This window comes from Acanthochromis polyacanthus, chromosome 11 (genome assembly GCF_021347895.1).
Source record: "Acanthochromis polyacanthus isolate Apoly-LR-REF ecotype Palm Island chromosome 11, KAUST_Apoly_ChrSc, whole genome shotgun sequence".
NCBI classification, from domain to species: Eukaryota; Metazoa; Chordata; class Actinopteri; family Pomacentridae; genus Acanthochromis; species Acanthochromis polyacanthus.
This window is the reverse complement of record NC_067123.1, coordinates 7,773,085-7,798,156: the sequence shown is the minus strand read 5'-3', so window position 1 is coordinate 7,798,156 and position 25,072 is coordinate 7,773,085. Positions and strand designations below refer to the sequence as shown.

Here is a 25,072-nt window from a genome sequence, read left to right as displayed (position 1 = left end):
TGTCTGAAGAGTGACTAGCCAAATAATTAACTGAAACTTCCAACTCCTCTTTTGCATAAGTAAACAGACGCGGCAGTAAACCATGACTTCCTACTACAACTGTTCGTAGGTTGAATTTGGAGTCGGTAAAACCCTCCTGGTCTCTGCCTGCTGCTCTTCATCTCTGACCTACATTTACAGCGGTGCTTCGGTTACAGTTCCAGGCTGGGCGGCTCTGACGACAGTTGCTCCAGAGTTATGGGGTCAGACGGACGCTTCCTCGCCGGGTCATGTGACAGAAATACTCTGCGTTCTGTCACACATGGCACACATGCTGTACTTTACGGCAGAAGTGTGCACAGATGTGACGGAGAGGCAGCTGGCCGTGACCTTCAAAACTCACACTGGCTGTTATTATCTCAAAACAGAGATAATAAAGCAGCGTTCCACTTCCAGAAAACAACGTGTGTCATCCACTTTGAGCTTAAAGTTCCTCTCTGTTAGCTGATGAAACCCCTAAGAACTCCTGTGTGTGTGTTAAAGGTGCATGTAGCTCCATGCACAGCTCTGCTCAAACACTGTAAAGCTGCTCCACATTATGCAATGGCAGACTGTAATGTTAAAGTAGTTCAGTTACACATGTTCTAACCAGAAATGCTGAAGAAGAACAATGAAACACAAAGTCACACCCTTCACCTGTCAAACTGGTTCTTCAGTTTTGTATGAAATCCAAAATCTGCATTTAAAAGGTGGAAATACTCAGACGTGGCGCTGACTGCTGATTTCACTCATTATTTTGTGTCAATCATTTAAAAACACAATACAGACGTGTTAACAAGGTGAAAAAAAGACTTTCACACTGCGATCCACATGCAGAATTCTAACTGATGTTTTCAAAGTATTTTAGGGCTGTCAGGTATCACTTTATTTCTCATGCTTTCTAAAGCACCCATCACATTTAAAACTTTGGCAAAACAAAGCGCCGTTAGCATCGCATGAATACAACCAGAGGACTTCAGCCACGTCTGTAGCTTTTCCAAGTTAAAACTGCACCTCAGGTTACAAACAACATCCCATTAAACATTCTAGTCCTGTGTGAATCGACATGCCTTTGATTTAGGGTTGTTGTTTTTGTTTTCTCTGCACCTTTACCCTTCACCCTCACCCAGACCAGTCGAGGCAGACAGCTGCCCTCCCTGAACCTGGTTCTGCAGGTTCCTGAGTCCTTCCTCTCACTTTCTGCCAGAATGCTGCTAATGGAGTATTTCTGGATTTTCTGGTATTTCTCATTTTGAATTTAATCAGGGAATTTGGTAGTGTATATAAAATTATAGGATCTCAAATCAAATCAAAGCTAGCCAGGTTTAATTAGTGGTACTGTACATATAAAATTACAGTCTTAGTAATATTTTAAAGTGTCAGGTAAATTTATACAACAAATAATACTGTGGGGTCTCAGCCTTAGCATGTATAAACTTACTAAGTTTATTTGTAATGTCAATCTTGTGTCCCAAAAAGCCAGAAAGGCTCCACATTTATTGTTTAAAGAACTTTCTTCTTCCTTCATGAAAATCACAAAGGTTGTGCTGGCAACTATATATAAACGTTTGGGCAACATTTTGAGTGCACATTCAAAGATTTAAGTTGTGACTAGTGCAGCACGTAAGAATCATTTTCATTGTTAGGTAATCTGTTGATTGATGTCTCAATTAATGTATCAAGTGTTTGGTCAGAAAATGGCAAAATGTGTGAATTAGTCTTTTCCAAAACCCAACATAACATTCTCAAATGTCTTGATTTGTTTACAACCCAAAGACATTCAGTTTACTGTTAAAGAGGAGGAAGGAAGCCAAAAAGTATTCCTCAAACAAATGATTCAGTCAGTCACAGAAAGCTCAAATCCCTCAGAAGAACACCTCAAAGGCTGATGAGACGGATGAAATACAGGGTGGCAAGCAGTAAGGTACAGTTTTCCATCAAGCTCAAATAATGTCAATAAATCTCAGTAAAACTCTGACTTTGCTGTCCTGTCCTCCTCATGAAACAGACATAAAGGATCATTTCTCAATTAAACACTAGTCCCGTACAAATAGCGTTCTGTCTGATAAATAATTCAATACCTGCATTCCAGGAAGCATTGGTAAATTCACAACTGCCTTTAAATATTCATTCAAGTCTCACATTCAGTTAATTGACTACTTTGCTTTCTCTGCTCAACGTGATAAAGTGTCAGAACAGCCGGACGGAGGCAGAGATTTAACAAGCTGTAAGTTCAGAGCGATCACTAACGGTGATAAAGCAAACGGGCCGAACGAAGCGGACAGACGCTCATCCGTCGACGCAACAGTGAAGCCTTACCACCGATCATTACACACAGGATTGATGCAAAGACTGACAGCCCCAATAAACGGATGGAGAAGAATCAGACCAGCAGCACCAGAAAAAATACAGCCCAACATGCTCAGTTTGTCCCGTTCAGAATGAACTTCTGGAGCTCACAGTGAGCCTTATTATTAAATCTATCTATTTTACTGGTATTTCTGAGCATTTGTAAAGCACATATGTCTACTATGCTTTAATTAATGTAACTTAAATGAACAAAACTAGTTAAAAAACTCTAAAAACTCCCATTTCTCTACATTTTGGTGAACCTGATATTCACCCCTGATATGAGAAAGAGATGCTGCACCACGGAATAAATCCTAACTACTTTATGAGGCCAAAGTTTTCCTAAGAATGAGTTCAATCGATATTATTATATAGCAGCAGAAGGAATAAATCAGGCAGAGCATCTACAAGAGTTTTTTCTAAAGCTATTATTCTGCTGGAGCCAGATTTAACACATACAGTTGAGCTCCTTTACGAGCTGAAACTTTTCAGTCCATTGATTTTGGAATAAATGTTATCTGAGAAGGTGTAGAAGGTCAGATTGTGGAACATTAATTTTATACACAGTTTAAAGCAACATGGATTTGGGTGGAATATGATTCGCTACAGTATTGCAGGATGTTATAGAGGATTCTGTGATAACAAATTTAATTTAGGTTTAACTTTATAAGATGAAAATGATCAAATTGAACACCAAACTTTCACTATTTAATATAAAATAACCCTGAAAAGCTTGCTGAGCGTTTCCATGAACCTAAACAAGCAGAGCAGTCGACCTCGGTCACACGTACCTTGATGAGATGCTTGTTGACCCATTTTGTGAAGGTTTTCTTCTGCACTCTGTCCCGCTCATCTGAGGAAAAACAAAGAAAAAGAGGAGGAAGGTTAATTACATCATCCATATCCAGCCAGTGTGATTACTCCTGTGAATTATGATGATAGAAAAATCCAGCTGAGGGACACTGTTAGAAATGGTGCTTGTGGAGTTTTTACAGTGGTTCTGTGGGATTTCACAAAGATCTTGTGCTAAAATCATAATTATTCATTTGCTTTTATTTGTCACAAATACATTACAGCACTGCAAAATGTAGCCAGCAGAAGAGGATTTTTATGCATTTCTCAGTTGTATTTAAATGTGAAAGTTGCAGTTCATTGCTCACAGTGGCTGAGCAGCAGCGCATGTTGGATTATTCACTCATTTTTTAACGCAGACATTTGTTTTATGAACTCAAAATCAAATGGAACTGAACATCTCACAAAACACAACAACAAAAACAACTCTTCTAACACAACTTAGTCATCTTATCACCAAAAGAAATGTGCTTTTTATGCAATTTAGCAGTGACTAGAAGCAATATGACAGCTAGAAGACAAACATTCCTCTAGTGTCCATGGATTACCAATTTGCTCTCGTCTGATTAAATTCTGATTGATCAAACAATTTCTGGTGTTACTTCCACAAGAAGAAAAGCGCGTCATCAGCAGTCTTCCAGGATTAATCCATCAGTTTTGTTGGCGCTACCTGCAAACATTCTCACGTTTTCCCAACTTTGAACTCGTCCAAACTTAGACACTGCTACGTCTGGCTTATCTAACTTTTACTGAATATTTGTTCAGAATCCAATCAAGTGACTCCATGTCAAAGAAGTCATTGGTTTGGCTGAATGTTGTTCAAATGGATGCACAAAAAGTCTCTCAACAGCAGTTTGTATATGACGGCTCAACAACCAACATGGCAGACGACGTAAAATCAGCAGCTAGCTCGTCTGTGTTGTGTCCCTCAACAGTTCTTGTTCTGGATCACCAGTTGGTTTACTTCAGAAATCATATGAATGTTGTCACTTCAAGTATAAAATAATCAGCTTAACACAATTAAATCTGCAGACAGTACTAGCTTTTAATGTCAATTTATCAAGTCTTTCAGCTAATCTAGAGATAACCCACAGATTGTTTTCTCTCCTGCAACCAAACAGTGTAAAAGTAGATATTACTGCACTCAACCAAGATTGTTTTTAGCACCTTACACTCATCTAAGAAGCTGAAAAGGTTCTATGAGTTCATGAACAGCTCCAGGTCCTGCTGATAAAAACTTTTGTCTCCAAGCATTCCAAGCATGACGTCTTTATCTTTACTACATGTTTACTTGGGTGACATCATCCTCAGCAAACTGAGAAACCTGCTATCTGAAGGGAAACTGCTCGACTCCTCTGTGTTTTTCTATCCTTCTTTAGTTAACTTTCCACTGCCTACAGGTCCGTCCGTCTCCAGGACTCAGTCTGTGTGTCAGTCTCTAACTGAGGCGTGATCTGCAGCCAGGCTGAGCTCCAGGCTTCGTCCTCCACGGGCCACAGCAGTGATGCAGCCAGGCCAGGAATAGAGCCTGATGCTGAGCCACAGCCGTGTTATCTCCCTCCTTCACCACCACTTCCACACTAACGGAGCCTTTCTTCCTCTGTTCATGTCAGTCTGTCTGACAGAAAACACACCTCCCTGCTTTCCCGCCATTCTGTTGAATACCTGACTTCCTGCAGGACGAATTGTAAAACATCCTTTTATTTAAGGTTATATGTTCCTCCTGTGGCTTTAAAGAAATATAAAATAGAGTTTAAAAAAAACTTTGCAAAAAAAGGGAACTTTTTCAGACACGACACCACTGTAAATCAGATTTTAAAATATACTAATACATTGCTGAAGTTGTTCACAAGCACAAAGCCAAAAGAAGAACATGAATGCTGACATTATGCATGTTTCTACAGACTTTCAAACAGTTTCAGACTCCAGCACACTGCCTAAAAGACATTTACAAAGCCAGAAATCCAAATACGATACAACAACCCTCTGAACTTGAGCCCAACAGCTGGTTTTATGTCCATGCTATCTTCAGAAAACTGCCAAAATAACAGAATTTATCACAGCCTGTACTGAAAACATAATAACAGAAAGAACGGTTGGATTTTAAACTTTCCAAAAGTCCTTGAACTAACCAAGCGTGACATGCAGTTCTGTTGGGAAAATAACAAAATTTAAGCTTAAAATTCATGATATTTCATCAAAATCAATTCATTCTACATGTCTCATTTTAAAAATTAGCAACAAAATAAACAGTTTAGTCAAACTACATTCTGTATAAAACTAAATAAATCTGTGCTGCTAAACAATCATTAAGTGACTCATCTGCAACCAGCAGTCTTGTAAGAAAAACTGAGTTTTGGGCTGAACAGGAGACTGATTTTACAGAGTAGAGAGGAGAAAATATAAATGAAAGATGCTGACAGCAAAATATAACACATCAGTGAAATAAACGCAGCATGGTTGAGAAATGTTATCTAGATGAGCAAGATGTGCACGGTTTCAGCACGGTGAAACATCTTTCAAGAGTTCATGTGCAGAGTGGTGTGAAAGTGGTAAATCTGTGGTAAATCTCTGTAGTGTGGAGCTGCATTCTGGTAACTGTATGTGTTGATTCCAGGTTTTGAGTGTTTTTTTGTAAAATAAATAACCAAAGAAATTAAACTTTAGCTTTTTATTTTTTATTGTCATATGGCATTGTAACTGCAATGGAAATATTTCTGAGCTCCTTCTCATTCTAGTCATGGTTTTTGTTGTTTCCACAGAGGTGCACGGCTTTATATCGAAATGAAAAATGAGCCCACAGCGAGTAAAAATGTGGCAGGAACACATCAGACAAAAATGCCAATAAACTGCTTGGAGTTCAGAGGATTAATATTTAACTACTGCTGTGTCTGAACAAAATATCTAAGAGGGTGTGTCAGATTAAACCCTAATAAGATGATTGAGATTTTCAAGTCAAGACTCGCACGCAGGGAAAACATAAAATGATTTTCACTCAAGTCCATCCAACTCATTCAGTCCCGGCCAATCAGAGAGCATCATGCTGCAGGTATGTCCCTTCCTGTCTGCTGTGTATGGGTTGCCATGGTGACACCATGACAGAAAGCAGCCATGTGGAGAGAGAGTATCACTTCCTCGTCAGCAAATCTTTCAGCCTCTGCCTTCCACCTGCACAAACACACACCTACAGCTATGGAGCTCCAAAAAGCACACAGCACTTCTAGAGAGGATTTAGGATTCACTGGGTCAAACATCTTCGCTGGATGAAACTCAAGGTCAGTGTCGACACCGTGGAACACTCAGAGCAGTTTACACAGAGGGAAAGCCTCCTGTCAGAGAACACACATTTCAACACGCTCTTGCAAAATAGTTTCACCACTGCAACACGCCTTTATTCCCCAAACCTGCCCGGGTGGCCGAGCCCGTCAGCCCAGAGGAAACTCTCAGGCTTCTGCTTGTAAGAACGCACACGTACACACGTGGACAAAATTGTTGGTACCCCTCAGTTAAAGAAGGAAAAACCCACAATTCTCACTGAAATCACTTGAAACTCACAAAAGTAACAATAAATAAAAATTTATTGAAAATTAAATAATCAAAATCAGCCATCACTTTTGAATTGTTGATTAACAATTATTTTTTAAAAAACAAACTAATGAAATAGGGCTGGACAAAAATGATGGTACCCATAACTTAATATTTTGTTGTACAACCTTTTGAGGCAATCACTGCAATTAAACGATTTCTGTATTTGTCAATGAGCGTTCTGCAGCTGTCAACAGGTATTTTGGCCCACTCCTCATGAGCAAACAGCTCCAGTTGTCTCAGGTTTGATGGGTGTCTTCTCCAAATGGCATGTTTCAGCTCCTTCCACATATGTTCAATGGGATTCAGATCTGGGCTCATAGAAGGCCACTTTAGAATAGTCCAACACTTTTCTCTCAGCCATTTTTGGGTGTTTTTGGCTGTGTGTTTTGGATCGTTGTCCTGTTGGAAGACCCATGACCTGCGACTGAGACCAAGCTTTCTGACACTAGGCAGCACATTTCTCTCCAGAATGCCTTGATAGTCTTCAGATTTCATCGTACCTTGCACACTTTCAAGACACCCTGTGCCAGATGCAGCAAAGCAGCCCCAAAACATTACTGAGCCTCCTCCATGTTTCACCGTAGGGACAGTGTTCTTTTCTTCGTATGCTTGGTTTTTGAGTCTATGAACATAGAGTTGATGTGCCTTACCAAAAAGCTCCAGTTTGGTCTCATCTGTCCAAAGGACATTCTCCCAGAAGCTTTGTGGCTTGTCAACATGCATTTTTGCAAATTCCAGTCTGGCTTTTTTATGAGTTTTTTTCAGCAGTGGTGTCCTCCTTGGTCGTCTCCCATGAAGTCCACTTTGGCTCAAACAACGACGAATGGTGCGATCTGACACTGATGTACCTTGGCCTTGGAGTTCACCTTTAATTTCTTTGGAGGTTGCTCTGGGCTCTTTGGATACAATTCTAACGATCCGTCTCTTCAATTTGTCATCAATTTTCCTCTTGCAGCCACGTCCAGGGAGGTTGGCTACTGTCCCGTGGGTCTTGAACTTCTGAATAATATGAGCCACTGTTGTCACAGGAACTTCAAGCTGTTTAGAGATGGTCTTATAGCCTTTACCTTTAAGATGTTTGTCTATAATTTTTTTTCGGATGTCCTGGGACAATTCTCTCCTTCGCTTTCTGTTGTCCATGTTCAGTGTGGTACACACCTTTTCACCAAACAGCAGGGTGACTACTTGTCTCTCTTTAAATAGGCAGACTGACTGATTATGAGTTTGGAAACACCTGTGATGTCAATTAAATGACACACCTGAGTTAATCATGTCACTCTGGTCAAATAGTTTTCAATCTTTTATAGAGGTACCATCATTTTTGTCCAGGCCTGTTTCATTAGTTTGTTTTTTAAAATAATTATGTTAATCAACAATTCAAAAGTAATGGCTGTTTTTGATTATTTAATTTTCAATAAATTTTTATTTATTGTTACTTTTGTGAGTTTCAAGTGATTTCAGTGAGAATTGTGGGTTTTTCCTTCTTTAACTGAGGGGTACCAAAAATTTTGTCCACGTGTGTATGTCGGTCATCCAGCCTGCAGCGACCACTGTTCTTCAGCTTCATGTAGGAGTGGTGATCAGGGCCGTAAACGTGCTGCATGTGTGAGCATTATAAACAGTAGCACAACCAAAACTAGCAGAAGCTGTGATATGTGAGTGACAGCCACAGACAGGCGCTCATTCATCCACACAGGAGGCCATTGTTAAGTCGCACACACCCCCCTGTTTAAACACACACACAATGCTCATACTTTGCACTCACACCCACAATGATTAATAGAGCCCACATGTACTGTTGTCACCACAACAGGAGCTGTTTAAACACTCAGTGGAACACGTGGTGACAGGAAGTGGCGGCATGTAAACAACCGGTGCTAACACTGACCTGCACAGCACATCAATGAGTACAGGTGAGCGTTGAGATGACACTCATTCCTGTAGTCGGGCCACATCGTCCTCCGGTTTAATATTTCCTCCTCCTCCTCCAATCAGGCTGTCATTTGGTGCATAATCCAAGCCAGGAGTCGGATAATTATAGAGCCGTATCCAAACCTGAACGCTGCAGGGTGACAGTGAGCAGGTAGATCCAGTCTGAGGAGTCTCTTCTCTTCTGGTAGTCTCAGTTTTAACTTCCCTGGTTCAGCCAGAGATTCTCGCTGCTTACGCTCGCTGCCATGCCAGCCTCTCCGGCCTTCATTCGGCCTCCGTCCCTCGCAGTCTTTCCCAGCTGCTCTCACACGTGTGTGTCAAAGTCAGCGTTGACTCCTCCTCCAGTCCAAACAGGACGGCCTCCCTCCCTCCCTCCCTCCCTCCCTCCCCTCACTTCTGCTTCCTCACCCAGCAGCCTCCCTCTCTCTCTCTCTGTCAGTGTCACTTGTTCTCTAGCTCGCTCGGCCTCTATTTCCAGGCCACGACAGACGGTCTGCAGCTGACGGCGGCTCTGCAGAGCTGCAGGGGAGCTCGCTGTGTTTGTCTCTCTGCTGCGTTCTCTCTGCTGTGCTTTTCCTTCTCCACGCGTAAGTAAGCAACTCTGCCTGCTGACAAGCAGAACCCAAAGGAACGGCTTGTTTTTTTTTATTTCATTTCTGCCTAAAAAGGACAGTTTGTGTTGAGGAAATCCACATTTTCAGTCACAGTTTGAGGCTGTTTTTGTCACAGAGGAGAACATGAAGACGTATCCAGAGATGTTTTTTAGCCACAGTCACTTAGGATGCAGTAATCCACCTCAGTCTTCTTTATAGGCATTTAAAAATACACGTGTATATGATATAAAAATAAACCAAAATAGCAAAAACCTGTTAAAATCGGGCAGCAAAGAGTGCCAGAAAAATTATGTTTAAAACCATGGAATATTGTAACGTTCAAAAAACTGTCAAAATATTAGCTAATATATGCAAAATAATATTCTTTCCTGGATTCAACAAATTAGTTTTTTTTAATGTGGACATTATCAGAGTTTTGGCCCGTCTTTTCACAGTCATGTAAATTAATACTTATTTTTGTAATTTTACTGAATACTTTTAATGACAGCAAATATTTGTAAAATACTGACACTTTTTGCTGGTTTAAATACAGTAAAAAAAAACAGCAGAATGCTGTCAAAGTATTAATTATTTTTAAAAATTGTAAAATTATAGATTTTTTTGATGTGGTTATTTTGACTTTTTTAATGATTAAATACTAGCTACCATCTGTAATTCAATGAAAACAGCTAAAAACTGCCTAAAAACATGTTGATTTTTCTTTACAGCGCTGCTCCTTATGCCACTCTAAACAAACTCATTCAAGCTGACAGAATCCAGATGCAGCAGCAGCTTTCCGATATCTTTTGCTTTGTTTCCTTGGCTTCACCTCCGGCTCAGTCTCGCAGGTTTTATTTCCTTAAGAGGTGAACACAAACTTCCAGCTCTGCTTTGAGTCCTGAAGCTTTTCGGTTTGTAGCAGCAGCTTTCTGAGAAAAACAAAGACGAGGTTTTGGCTGAAATGGATTTTAGTCTCTTCAACAAAGGCCGACTGGACGAGTGATGTTATTTAATTAAACATCGAGGGGAAAACCAGCCCAAGCAGAGTCCATCATTAGTGCACGTGTCTGCGATGGGAGGACGTGCATGATCCAGAATGGGCTCAGATCCACATTTATTCATCCCAGACTAATACAATAAGCAGCGCCTGGTGTTCAACACGTGATCCGATCACAGGCAGAAAATTCACCGTCCAGCTCTGCTTCTGAGCACAGCTGACAGATTAAACACTTGTAGTTTTTTTTAAAATCCCTCTCATCTCTCAGAATAGCTCTGTTGTCAGACGCTGCAGTTTCCAATCATTTCTGTTGGAGATTCAGCAGCGAGAAGGCGACACCAGCTGAAGCTCAGCGATGAGCTCCGGGTCAAACGCCGAGGTCACGTGATTGGCCCAGAGTCAGGAAGTGATGAGGAAGATATGACAGCGGGTGGAGAGTAAAAACAGACGTCCAGTCCAGACACAAGCACACCTGAGCAGACAGTGACTCACAGTCTTAGAGTCACATGAAGCTCAGACAGACCAGCTCCTCCTCATCCTCTCACTGGTAGTCCTTCATCTCCATCCCTGCTTTGTTTACATCCTCTTCTTCTGTTCCCCTTGATTCTTCTTCTCCTCCTCCTCCTCCTCCTTCTTCTTCTTCGTGTCTTCACAGTGAGTCTTTCTGCCTCTAAAGGACCATCCACACTAAAAATACCAGACGGAGCTTAGGCCTCTAATACCAGCAGCGTACTTATCCTCGGCTTCCTCCTTCTCTCCCGTTATCACCTCTAATCTCTCCCGCTCTCTCTCTCCTCTGCCCCGTCTTCCGGTGTTCTGTCTTTTCTCTTCTTGTGATTCAATTAAAAATTTAAAGAGGGAGGGATGTTTCCGAGTGTCCTCTTCAGCAGTGCATCATGTCATCATCGTCCGTCCTCTTTCACTTTCTTTTTCGGTTTCTCTTTATTTTTTCGGTTACACTTTATTTTTTCGGTTTCTCGGTTTCGCAGCCCGGCTGGTTCCCAGGGTTCATTAATTCATTTATCCCTCTGTGGTGGCATTCGATGGCTGGCACCAGCCTCCACCCCCCCCTCTATTTTCCCATGTCATTCTTCTTTAGTTTCCGCTTCTTATCCCATTTCTTTCTCTGGCAGCTACAAACACTGAATGTTAAATGCTCACTTTAAAACTGAAAATCAGCTGACTGGAGGACAGAGAAGTTTAATGGGAGATTTAAATTGTTTTATAATTAGCACTGAAATGCAAACATCTAAACAAATTCTCTCTTTGCTCTGTAGCCAATAAATTCCAGTCCCACACCAACCAGCTCTCCAGTCAGTCCACAAGCCCTGATTAACATCAGAATCAATCTGCCCCCCGGTGGCCAGACGACACACACCTGAGGCCTTAAATGAACCGACAACTGCACTATAAAGACACTCCTAATGATCTACACTGCTGTACATTATAAAATAAACATTTGATTGTTTGGTCGTCACAGTCTCTGCCTGTTATTTCAGTCATTTATCACAAAAAAAAGAATTCACAACAATAAAAATCCAACAACTAACGCAGGTAAACTCCATCTGGCTCGTGACAGAATGAATCCAAAGTCCTTGTCAGTGAGTGAATGTGATTCAGGGTCAGTGTGGTTTTATTTGTGATCCACATCTAAATAAAGACATCATCTGTCCAGATCAGTGGCATTAAAGGAGACCTGACCTCAACATGCTTTCACTTCAGGAGATTTGCTCTTTACAGTTGAACAGAGACATTTTTTTTCTTCCATTTTTTTCTGGTTGTGTGATCACTGCATTTATTTTTCTTTTTATAAAGCAGCCAGTATTCTACAAGACAAAATGTTTCATATGCTGATTAAAGTATGATGGATGCATAAATTTGCTGATATTGACTACTACAGATGTATGCTGTCTGATATGCACTAATGTGAAAGCTTTTTTACAAATCAAAATGCAGAAAAAGGGGAATTTTGGTTGGTTTAAATTAGAAACAGTATCACAATTTATCCAACAGAGTGAGCTCCAACTTCACTGTTTACAGGACTGTGTGCAGCACATGTAGCAGAGTAAGGGTCACATCAGAGCAGGGGAATTCATAACTGCTGGAAATAAACAAAGAGCACAGCATTTTCTACACACACGCTCACATTTTACACATTTTTCCTCCTAAAACATCAGTCTCAGAACCAACAATCCAGGAATAAAGAGGCTCTAAAGCTAATTATGAGAAGAATCTGTTGAACCCTGAACTACACTGGTCAACAACAAAAAATTGTCTGAGGTTTTAAAGCTGTTTTAAGATAATTTTGGGGTGCAGAATTCAAATATAACATTTGTTTTGCTCTATCAGGTCAACTTTTTTAACTATGACCATTTGTTGTTTTTCACCTTTTCTTTACATATACGCGTATGATTGCTTTATTGTTTGCGCATCTACAACTTACAATCACTATATTTTTGGTGTATATCTCTATCGTATATTGTTTTGGATGATACCCAGTTTTTGTTTCATGAAATATCTTCAGTAAATTACTTATTTTTATTCTTTGCACATAGGTGAATACCATGGCTTCTCGCAGAAGAGCGTGCAAAAATCAACCTGCGTCAGTATTCTGCTACATCTGTGGTGAATACACATTGGCACCTACAGGAACTCTGTTACAAGCTTCATAAAGTGTGCCTATAATGCCTATTTTGGTATAAAGCTTAGTGACCAGGATAAAGCCTGGGCCCCACATATGGTGTGCAAAGCATGTACTGAGTATCTGCATCAATGGACAAAGGGCAAGAAGAGTTGTCTAAAGTTTGGAGTTCCCATGGTTTGGAGAGAACCAGCAAACCATGTCATTGACTGCTACTTCTGTGCTGTAGATGTAACTGGGATTAACAGAAAGAACAGGGGCAGCCTTACATATCCTGATCTTCAATCAGCACGTCGTCCTGTAGCTCACTGTGATGAAATCCCAGTACCCGTCTTTGGAGAGCTTCCAGATATTAGTGAGGGAGATTCCTCTAGTGACCATGAAGATCAAGAGGATCAGGTGTTTCTTGATGATGATGCTCCACATCCTTTCACACAAATAGAGCTAAATGATCTAGTTCGTGATCTAAGCTTTTGGCTTCCCGACTGAAGGAAAAGAACCTTCTTGCAGACAGTACTCGCATAACATTTTACAGAAACAGACACCAGGAATACCTCTGTTTTTTCTCTGAGGAGAATGATTTGGTGTATTGTTCAAACATTGCGGGTCTCCTGCACAAGCCAGGGGTGCCAAAGTATGACCCCACAGATTGGAGACTCTTCATTGATAGCAGTAAGCAATCCCTCAAATGTCCATCCATCCTCTATACACCGCTTTATCCTCACTAGGGTCATGGGGTGCTGGAGTCTATCCCAGCTGACTCGGGCGAAGGCAGGGGACACCCTGGACAGGTCACCAGTCTGTCACAGGGCTACATATACAGACACACAATCACACCTACGGACGATTTAGAGTGATCAGTTAACCTCAGCATATTTTTGGACTGTGGGAGGAAGCCGGAGTACCCAGAGAAAACCCACGCATGCACAGGGAGAACATGCAAACTCCACGCAGAAAGATCCCAGGCCCACCCCGGGATTCGAACCGGGATCTTCTCGCTGCAAGGCGAAAGTGCTAACCACTACTCCACTGTGCAGCCCTCCCTCAAATGTGTATTTTGTAATAATAAAGCATTCTTAGATAAGAAGTATTGGCATAACTCAGCCGTTAACTCCACAGAGGTGTATTTGATTTGGGCAAAAAAATTAGATTTTCAACCAATCTGTATAGCTTCAAAACCTGACCTGATAGAGTGAAACGGATGTCATTTTCGGATTAAGCGCTACTTAATCCCCCTAAATCAGTTAAAAAACTCTAGACAATTTTTCAAAAAAATTTTTTTGTTACCCAGTGCTATTGATGCTGAACTGTTAGAAAGCCGCTTATCCAACGTCAGTCTTGAAACTCAGAGAGCTCAGTTTAGCAGAAGGGTTAGCAATTTTAAAGAAGGTGTAAACCATCTTGATTTACATGTTGAGTCAGCTAGAACCACAATGTGTTGATACTGTATATAACAGCACACACCCCCCGCCACGCATGGTCTACCACTGGACAAATAAGGTCACAGCATCACACACACACACACACACACACACACACACACACACACACACACACACACACACACACACACACACACACACACACAGCAGCTGGGTTACACACCAGTGGCTCATCCAGAACCTGGACACAAAACCAAACATGCAAATAAACATGAAAGTCAAGTTTGACGCTTGAGTGAAGTCGCGCCTCACCCCTGGTGTCAAAATGAGTCAAAGTCACGTCCTCTGAAGCTGTGCAGTCATTATGAAATACACATATGTGAATTACTTTTCCCCTCCAAATTCCAAACAGTTATTGAGTGTTTATTGCTCATATTTTTACTCATTTTAAAGTGCAAGATAAAGTCCTGTACATTTATGGAAACAGAACAATCATGACTCGAAGTAAAGAGAATTCAAAAAATGTGTCTTGTGCAGTATGAAAAAGCTGAAATGCCGCAAATAAATAAAAAAAGAAAAGAAATGAAAGCTGAACTGGACAACACCTTGACTCAAAATGTGCAAAATTTTTCCAAGTCGTCCATAGGTGTTACTAATATTGGAAAAATGGGGGCTCTACATACTATAGGTATTTTACTACTGAAGACTTTTATCCTGCTTTCATGCTTGTCTTCTCTCTGGTTGCAGTTTTGCTGAAAAGTTCCTGATTTTTTGCTGCATGACTGTTGGTCACAGCTGACTCACCGACGGCTTTTCAATTAAAACAAGGAGAGCATAATTTTTTGTATTTGACAGAATTTGGTTCCAGTGCATGGGCTGTTTTTGGGGAAATTTTTTAAATAAGACATAAGGAAAGAATTGATTTTGGCATAATGTTATTACTTTAAGCTGGAATCAAGACATTTTCACGTGACCACAGGCGTGAGCGGCACTGGGAAAACGGATTTTTCACACTCTGGAAAGATATTTCACCATGCCGAATGTATCTTCCAACAACATGCAGACAATTTTCTCTCTCTGTTCACTGTTTTTGAAACTAATTTATCCTTATTTGGACTACCTTTTTAGCATGCAACAAGTGAGTGCACACACACAAGAAACAATATAAAAAAAACACAAAGTATCACAAATACAAGATAAAGTCATTAGCATAACGGGCTAAAAAAAATAATCTAATATGTATGGAAACTGACAAAAAGGTTAATAATTACAATGTATAATTCAGCACTGAAAGGCTCAATTCAAGATGTTGTTGCACCTAAAAGATAAACTTGAGTGTAAAAATAGCACTCATCCTGTCTCAGTGGTGGGAATAAAGCTGTGAACATTTACTGCCCTCTGAGTATTGATCAGCCTCATTGATCCACGCCGTTATGTCACATCAGATAATTCTCTCCTGGTGAATCCCAGCCAGTCACTGCAGTCTGATAAATTCAGTCACAGTTCAAAACCAAATAACTCATCTGTCTTAGAATCTGACTCAGTTTTTCTACAGTTTTTCCACCAATAGGAAACCTCACAGCAGAAATAAATGCATTACCAGCAGCCAACGTATAAAGGTCTGTATAAACATCATGTCAACAGATTTTAGAGGCACTCAGACTACAAATATTAGCTGTTAGTTACATAATGAATGCCTTGATCAGGCTTTAAAAATGAGCATTAGAGGCTCTAAATTACAAAATCCAAATGGAATTTGTTTAGTGCCACAAAAATTCCAGAGTTAGATGAGTGTTTGACCATTAGTATGAATAATTAGGCACATGATGAAACTGAGCAGCTTTTCGGCAGCACAGAGCCTCGTTGTTTAGTGTAGAGAATTAAACAAGACGTGGCTGCTCACGTAAGCAGCAAAGACACTCAGGGACTCTGATCTTGAGAATAAACTGCCTGAACATGACAAAACAATGTAACAGAAGATGTGAATTCAGAAGCAGACGGGGTACAGGTAAGCAGCATAAAAACAGCGTCCGACTGGAACTGAAGGTGAAACAAGACCACCTTTATGCTCTTTACACCACAAGCTGCGTTACATTCCACGAAAGCTAAAATAGAAAACGTGAGGTGACCACAGTGACACAGCAGAGGGGGCGGAGCCTAAACAGGAAGCACATGGAGCTAATGTCAAATCTTTTCCTCCGTGATACGCAGAAGACGTCAAGTATATCTAAAGCACTTCAAGGAAGACAGAAGAGGAAGTGCGTTTAGATTACTGTTGGCCGTCTGCAGCAGCTGGGCAGAAACATCTGAGGTTACAGTTTACCTTGGTGAAAAGTGGGTGTCCGACGGCGGCGACGGTAAAACCAAAATCCAGCTGCAGTTAAAAAGTGGAGAGTCACCACCAGGATTGGTGTTATGACCGTAGGATCTGATAGAAAATCCATCTTCTTGTAGTAACTGATGATAAAATGCTGCTCTGCTTCATTAATTTCCACAAAATCTCATGAAAATGAACAATAAGTAAGTCCACAAATGAACCAAAATAAAGTTACTGCAGCTCCACAGACTGAAGGTTTCCAGGTTAAATCCCCAAACTAGTGCTGTCCATCAAACAAAGTTTAACACAAGCTTTGAAATGTCATGAGGATCTTTCTTCTGCTTTCACTTCTTCAGTTTGGACTTTCCTTTCTCCAGCATCTAAACTTCTGCAGCTAAGAGCTTCTGAGTCCTTCTCTCCATTCATGTGCCTCCCTCTTCTCTCTCTGTCTCTCTCTCTCTCTCTCTCTCTCTCTCAATCTCACTCGCTCTCTGACACTCCAGCAGTGAATTCCTTTCCCCTGAAACAAGCGACCAGACTGCAGCCGTTGCTCAGTGCGCCGTTAGAAAACCGGTAAATAAAAAGAAACGAGGACCAAACAGACGGAAATGTGTGTCTGCTTGTTGCTTCACAGTGTATGAAGGAAACCACAGGGGAGATACCCAAACGATCTCCTTCCTGTAGGTGTTCATTTCTGTAATAGTCAATTCATATACGTATATGTGAGTGTACCATGATAACTTCTAATACAAAGTTTATAAAAGCTGTCAACACTGAGTCATGGTCAATTTAATTTGGCTTTTTTGACAAGAATATGCAAGCAAAAGGAATGCCAATTAATTAAAAATATAAACTACAAAAAGAAGTGACTGCATAAGTATTAACCCCCTTTAAAGTGACTCACATAATTCAACACAGGTGGAGCCAGTTGGTGCTCAAAGTCATACAGTTACTTAAATGAGATCATGTAAGCGCAGTAATTTGTCTCAGTGATTGTAGTAGAAAGACTCCTGTATCTGGAAAGTCCAGTCACTGGTGAATGAAAGTCATGAAGACTAAAAAACTTCACGAAAGTCTGTGAAAAGGTTTTTGAAAAGCATTAGTTGGTGGATGGATAAAAGAAAATTGGAAATTTGTCCGCTGTAGTCCAGTTAAATCCATCATTAAGAAATGGAAGGGATATGGCAGTCTTCCTAGAGCAGGTCATCCTCAAAAAAGAGCATCCAAGCAGGAAATAGACGAGTGAGAAAGGCCACCATGACACCTATGACTCCACTGAAGGAGCTACAAGCTTCAGTAATTGCTGCTTTTTCTTCAGCAGGCAAAACTCAATTGAATAGTGACAAAGAGAAACACACTGTTGAAAAAATATAATGTATTTGGGCTCGAGTTCACCAGAAGGTTTTTTTCGACTCAATGGACTAAAAATAAATTTTTGGCCATTAGACAAGGCAAAAAGTTTGCCAGATGCTAATCACTGCACACCATCTTCACCGCGAAGCATGGTGGTGGCAGCATCATGATGTGAAGCACGGTGGTGGCAGCATCATGATGTGAAGCACGGTGGTGGCAGCATCATGATGTGAAGCACGGTGGTGGCAGCAACATCATGATGTGAAGCACGGTGGTGGCAGCATCATGATGTGAAGCACGGTGGTGGCAGCATCATGATGTGAAGCACGGTGGTGGCAGCATCATGATGTGAAGCACGGTGGTGGCAGCATCATGATGTGAAGCACGGTGGTGGCAGCATCATGATGTGAAGCACGGTGGTGGCAACATCATGATGTGAAGCACGGTGGTGGCAACATCATGATGTGAAGCACGGTGGTGGCAGCATCATGATGTGAAGCACGGTGGTGGCAGCATCATGATGTGAAGCACGGTGGTGGCAGCATCATGATGTGAAGCACGGTGGTGGCAGCATCATGATGTGAAGCACGGTGGTGGCAGCATCATGATGTGAAGCACGGTGGTGGCAGCATCATGATGTGAAGCATGGTGGTGGCAGCATCATGATGTTTTTCAGCAGCAGGTCCTGGAAGGCTTGTAAAGGTAGTGCGTAAAATGAATGCAGCAAAATGTCAGGAAACATTGGAGAACAACCTGATACAGTCTACAGGAGAACTGTGACTTGGGAGAAGGTATGTTTTCCAACGAGACAATGACCCGAAGCAAACAGCAAAAGCTACACAGAAATGGTTTAAAGACAATGAGTTGAATGTTCTGGAGGCCGAGTTAGAACCCAGACCTCAACCTAACTGAGAATTTGTCATTAGACTTAAAAGAAAAGCTGGTAACTCATGATCTCCATGTAACCCGAGAGAGTTTTGCAAAAAAAAAAAAATGGGGCGAAACTGCAGCGTCCAGATGTTCAGGCTGATTCAGACCTGTCCATACAGGCTTCATGCTGTAACTACAGCTAAAGGTGCATCTACTAAACACTGACTTTAAGGGGTGAACACCTATGCAGTCACTTATTGTACATTTCATGTTTTTAATTAATTGACATTACCTTGCAGAAATCTCTTCACTTTGACATGAACGAGTCCTTTTTGTCTTAAAAGCCAAATTAGTTTGACTATGACTCAATGTTGAAAAGCAGTGGAAGAAATGGGGGGTTGAATACTTTTTATAGATGCTCTAAATGTCCATCCACTGGCTGCACATGCTGGCAGCAGCTTGTGGTTGATGTGTGAGTGTGTTTACCTCTGTTGCTATGAGTGAGCAATGCATCCCGGCTGTGATATTTATTAACAGCAGCTATCTTTGAATGATGTCTGCTGACTGTGACGGCGTGTTCAAAAGGACAGGCGTGGAGATTAAACCAAGGTGATCACAGAGCGTGTGCATGTAAAAGACAGAGTCGCCTCGGTGTGATTCAGCATGACTCAGGCCACAGACTGCAGCCAGGGGGTCCTACAGTTACTATCACCTCGCAGAGAATTGTGTGTCAGTAAATGTGTGTGTGTGTGTTGGAGTGTGGTCAAGTTATCAAGCCGGCTCTGAAAAGCCACTGAGGTTTCAGTCTTAGCAACCTCCAGACCAAACAGTACACAACCACAAAACAACTGACGACACCACATCGCTATCAGGTGAAAAACTTCAGCGATTGCTCATTTCAATTCAATTGCTGCTATTTGAGCCCATTTGAACCCTGATGTATTAATCTGTCATTTTAGATATTTTACACCAGAGTAAAAGAACAGTGTGATAACAAAGTAATCATGCAGCTTTATGGCCAGAAGGCAGGAATGAGATTCTTTCCCATTAGTCATTTCCTCATCATTACAATAGCCAGACAACATGAGGTAATGGAGATCCTTAGGCCAGCTGTTGGTCCACTCAGGCTCACTTACTCACCAATTTCCCTGTTGATTAACCTGTTGATTACTTCATTAATCCATCAATTAGTAATTTGGTTGAAAAAATGTCCAAAAAATTATGGAAAATGTAGATGAAACATTTTCCTAAAATTCAGGATAATGTCTCCAAATGTCTTGTTTTGTTCATAACTGAGGAATGGACATCACATAGAGAACAAAAAAAGAGAGAAAATATTCACATTTATTCTCTTATTAAGCTTGAATCATGAAGCTTAAATATTTAAATAAAAAAAAAAAGATACCTAAGTAAATTAATCAAATATCAAAAAGTTGGCAATAATTGAATAGTTTAATTGATTAGTTAGCGTTACCACATGATATACCAAATATCCTTAATTAAAGCCTTTGGAATTTCCTAAATGCACTGTAAAAAATTACTGTGATTTGGATTTGAAATTGATTCACTGTCCAGCTCTACACTGATTGGTTATACGTCACAAGTAACAGCCAATCAACACTGAAGGATAAATGTTGGGAAAGTACAGAAAACATAAATAAATATGTTGCAGATTTTTCTTTCTATCTTTTTTTACAAAGATTTTCATTTTGCAAACCTCCTGGAGGAAGAATCTTTTTGCAGAACAGAACAAAACTACATTACCCAGAGTGCTTTCTGTCTTCTACACATAAAGGATCTGTACAGGTACTGTGTAAGAGCAGAAAGGGGAAATAAAGTTATGCAAACACAGAAATAAAAATCTGTTTGCTAGCAGTGATTGAGAGCAAGAAATGAAGGAGCAGAGTGAAAAGTGAGACGAGACTTTAGAGGAAACTTAACCACGTGTGTGTTGTGGTAAAAAAAAAAAAAAAAGTGTTTTGCCGCCACTGTGGGGCAGAAGAGACCAACATGTGTGTCGGGTTGGACCACATAACACTCAAACCACTGACTGCACATGTGACAAGTGTTACATTTAGCACCTAAAACCAGCAACTCTGACAGCTGTGACTTCATTTCTGTAGCAGTTTATTTACTCTGACAGTTTCTACTGCGGTTGTAACACCTTTGCTTTAGTGGTCAGTTATTCCACCTCCAATAATCAGGGACTTTTTGCTCGACCAGCGCTCATTTGCCTGAAACTTTTCCATCTCAACCTGGAAATTTAAAATTATATCTGTAAAGTTTTAGCTTGATATTTCACATTCTTACTGACCCACTTTTAGCAGTTTTTTTTTTTCCCCTTCTCAGTGAAATACGAGGGTGTTTGAACGACAATATCTCAGGAACTATTAAAGACAAAAACCTGAAATTTTCACTATTATTTCTCATCATGACTGATTCAGAATTTGCAATACTGGACAACTTTCTTCTTGGACTAGATTATCGATCAATACGTGTGTTTTGTGGTACAACTTGTACCTGCTCAGTAAGTTGTGAAAAAAAAAAAAAATCAACAAAATCAACTTTCTTTTCATTTTTGTGACCAAGTATTTCACATGAGAAGCATTGTACATGTTTTGTTTCATAGTATTGTGACATGCAGCTACGTATGGTAAATATCATTAGCTGATGTCTGCATTATCAATTTCTTCATTAATGTGAGCTCAAAGATGCATACATGACTGCACTGTTAGGGATTCTGGTTGGGCGTGTCTGAAGCGTATTTTTTAGTATTAGCATTTGGATTTATTTTCTTATTCCATTTAAATTGCATTGATTTCTTTTAAGATTGCACTTAGTTTCACTGCACTGGTTGCAACAACAAAAAAGATATTGAATTGAACTGAAATAAAGGTGAAAATTTCAGGCTTTTATTTTTATTACATCTAAAGATATTGTCATTTAAACGTAGACTCAAATTTCCAGGCAAATCGGAGACGGTGAAGCAGAAATTGTCCAAAAAAACTGCTGACTTTAAATGGATATGACCCATTAACTTTTAAATGTATTTACAGTGATATCACGTCTGTATCATGTGTTTTATCACTACTGTATGCAAAAAAAAACTCCTCCACATGAATTGCAATCAACCTGCGCTGCATTTCTGTCAATAATTCACATTTTGACTTAGTCAAAATACCAGTTATGCACATGTAAAATGAATGTAATCTTTATATTTTGTTCCTCTCATCGTCATACGTGAATTAAAGTCTGCTGCTGTGTATGTGTGAGCTCTGAGGGTTCAGAGGTCAGGAGTCGAAACCGCTGCATCTTGGAGCTTTGGGGGTGTAACAAAACCCGAGGATGATGTCAGACTACAGCATGAGCTCGACACAACGGGGAGGAAAGAGAAGGAGGACGATGGAGGGATAAAGATGGAGGAGTGTGGGAAGCAGCGAGGGACAAGACGGCAGAGAAACCACAGTGTTGGACAGTCAATGACCCTTTTCATTCACATATCAGAGAGAAATCTCACACTCACGGCCTCACACACACAAACACACACACAAGCTTTAGTCAGTGACGTGCACAGACTCATTACTGTCTCTGCTCTCGCTGTGTTACCATAATATTATCAATCTGCTGCTTTCATTCCAAAACAGTGACAGTATCAGTGGTTAAATCATGAAGATGTTGCTCACTTTGTTCTAAATCTCACTACAAAATGCACATTTATTTACAGTTTGTTCAGTCTAATTCTTTGGACAATTTACTGATTGTTTTCTGTTTTGTTAAATTACATGCAATAAGTAAAGTCTTCATTTAGGAAAACAGGCTGAAATGATAACGTCCACACTAAAAGTCTGTAATTTTACAAATGGTAATGCATTCTGTCACAACATTTGACCATAAAAATCACCCTATGTTTGTAGTGTATTTAAATCAGCAAAACTTACAGTTACTTTACTAATATTTACCTAAAAATGAAAACCAAAGTATATTTACGACTAAAAACCTAATGTCCACATGAAAAACCTATACTTTCACTAATTACTAATCAGTCCTTTTACGATGTGTGGCTATAAAATGTTTCAGTTTTACTGCATTTAAATTGGCTCAGAAAACATTGTATTATAGATATTTGGTTTTTGCATGCAGACTGTCAAAGCAGGCCAATGCTGTAAAAAAAAAAAAAATAACAAAATAAAAAAATTCTGTATTTTTACAATTTCTTGTATGATGTGCAACTGTGAAATTACAGTTTGTTTTTTTTACTGTATTTAAATCAGACATGTGCTGTTATTTTCCATCATTTTTTCCACATAAGTCCTTCATTTCTCCCCACACAAATTTAAATTCACATTGTTACAGCAGCTTACGTAGCAATAAAGATATCTTTGCCGACATACCTGCTGCCACATTTGTAGTGTTTTGTACAGAATACTAGTTTACTGTGCAGGTTAAATTTTATGGTTAACAGAACTGTAGGCTCTCAGTCTGATGTGTCAGTCAGTTATTTTGTCTAATTTCTGTTTAGCTTTAATCCTTAATATGTACATTATTACTTAAATCTGCTTTCAAAAAACAGAACTTTTCACAGATATTTGCTTTTCTCACTTTCAGTTGCAGCATTCCTGGTATTAATGCTTTTTTCTAGAACCTCTGCTGCCAGATTTTCACAGATGTGTTTTTACAGTGTAGTTTATGTGACGCTGCTATTAGTTTGCATCCATCCCTGTTGTGTGTTTAACATAACAGCAGTGTGTTTTGTCTTTCTGTCTCTCCTCCCCCAGTTCAGCTCAATTCTCCCAGTCAGCATCCTTTACATAGAAGGTCACCCTGACACACACACACACACACACCTTCCAGAAATACGTATCCTGGACTTCTGTGCACACAATCGCCTCTTTGTGCCTCCACATGAAGATAACACCGTACCAAACAAATGTCTCTGCTCACACACAGAGCTGCATGCAGCAGAGCCATAAACTGGATCTGCATATGGAAATAAACTGCAGACGGACCACATAAAAGAGGAACGTTCACACTCGCTGCAGAAGTGGTTACAGTGTGTAATCACAAAACCACAACTTAATTTGCTCCTGTGATGTTTTCTTCCTTATAACTCAGACTGTTTCATCTTCAGCTCCTTTCAAACATCTTTCTTTTAAACTGAGAGCATCTGGACGTGTCGGCTCCAATCCTGAACGAGGGTTGTTTGGTTTTCTGTAAAAGGTGGACCCAGTGACATTTCCTTATCATGTTAAACACACGTCTGAACTGCATGTAGTCACACTGTCAAAAACACAAGCTACATAATCTGAGTTGCGTGAAGTGATTTGAGGGAGACTTTTTCTAGATTTCAGCACCAAAAGACACAGTTTGAATGCAAAAAATCACAAAACATCTTTCTCATTCACTTTGCTTTACAATTATAACATCTATAACAAACTAAAATGTCCAAAAAAAAATACTAATTTACTGCAGATAAGACAGACTAGATCACATTATTGAGCCTGACCGACAATGGGTGCAAAGTTTCAACTGAACTGAAGTTTAGCTGGTTCCTTCCACATGTTTGTAGGAGTCTTTCCTCTGAGTTTGTTAAATATCTGCAGCATCTATATATGAGTGTTGTGTGCATTTATCAGCATTAATCACATATAATGATAGATTATCTCTGACATGGAGACGGGACAGATCAGATCAAACAGTAAATGACTCATTTTCTTCACGTCAAACAGGCGAAATGTCACACAGAGCAGCTGCAGTTTATCATTTGTACATGGCAGTTTATAAATGTCACAAATATTACATCGTAATCTTACTGCCAAAGCGTTGGGTTTGTCTGACTGAAGCCATGAGGAGCATGAATACAAAAGTGAACCATGTCTAAACGACAAAATGCCGTGACTTTAAAGGATTAATGAAGCAGCAAAATTACAAGTCTCGTGTCTGAAAAGAGCTGAAATAAAGAATCTCATGTGAATTAGTGCCCACCATTTACATTGGTGACAAACGCGGCACTACATTTACAGTTTTTACAAGACTAACGCTGGTCAACGTCGAGTTAACTGATGTCTTGTATTGGCACTATTGAACACTCAGCATCCCAGCTGTGTGAGGCCTGATGCCAGCTGCAGGAGGAAACAGGATAAAATGTGATGCTGAAGGGCAGAGGGAAGGATGAGCAGCGGG

General features: G+C 40.2%; 1 protein-coding gene across 1 annotated transcript in view; it reads right to left on the bottom strand.

The window, feature by feature from the left end:
* macf1a (microtubule actin crosslinking factor 1a) overlaps positions 1-25,072 on the bottom strand; it is a 356,367-nt gene that overhangs the window by 187,507 nt on the left and 143,788 nt on the right. The window contains exon 3 of the mRNA XM_051956148.1: positions 3,159-3,220. Coding sequence (XP_051812108.1) covers positions 3,159-3,220 — 62 coding nt within the window. The remainder of the gene's footprint in view (positions 1-3,158; positions 3,221-25,072) is intronic.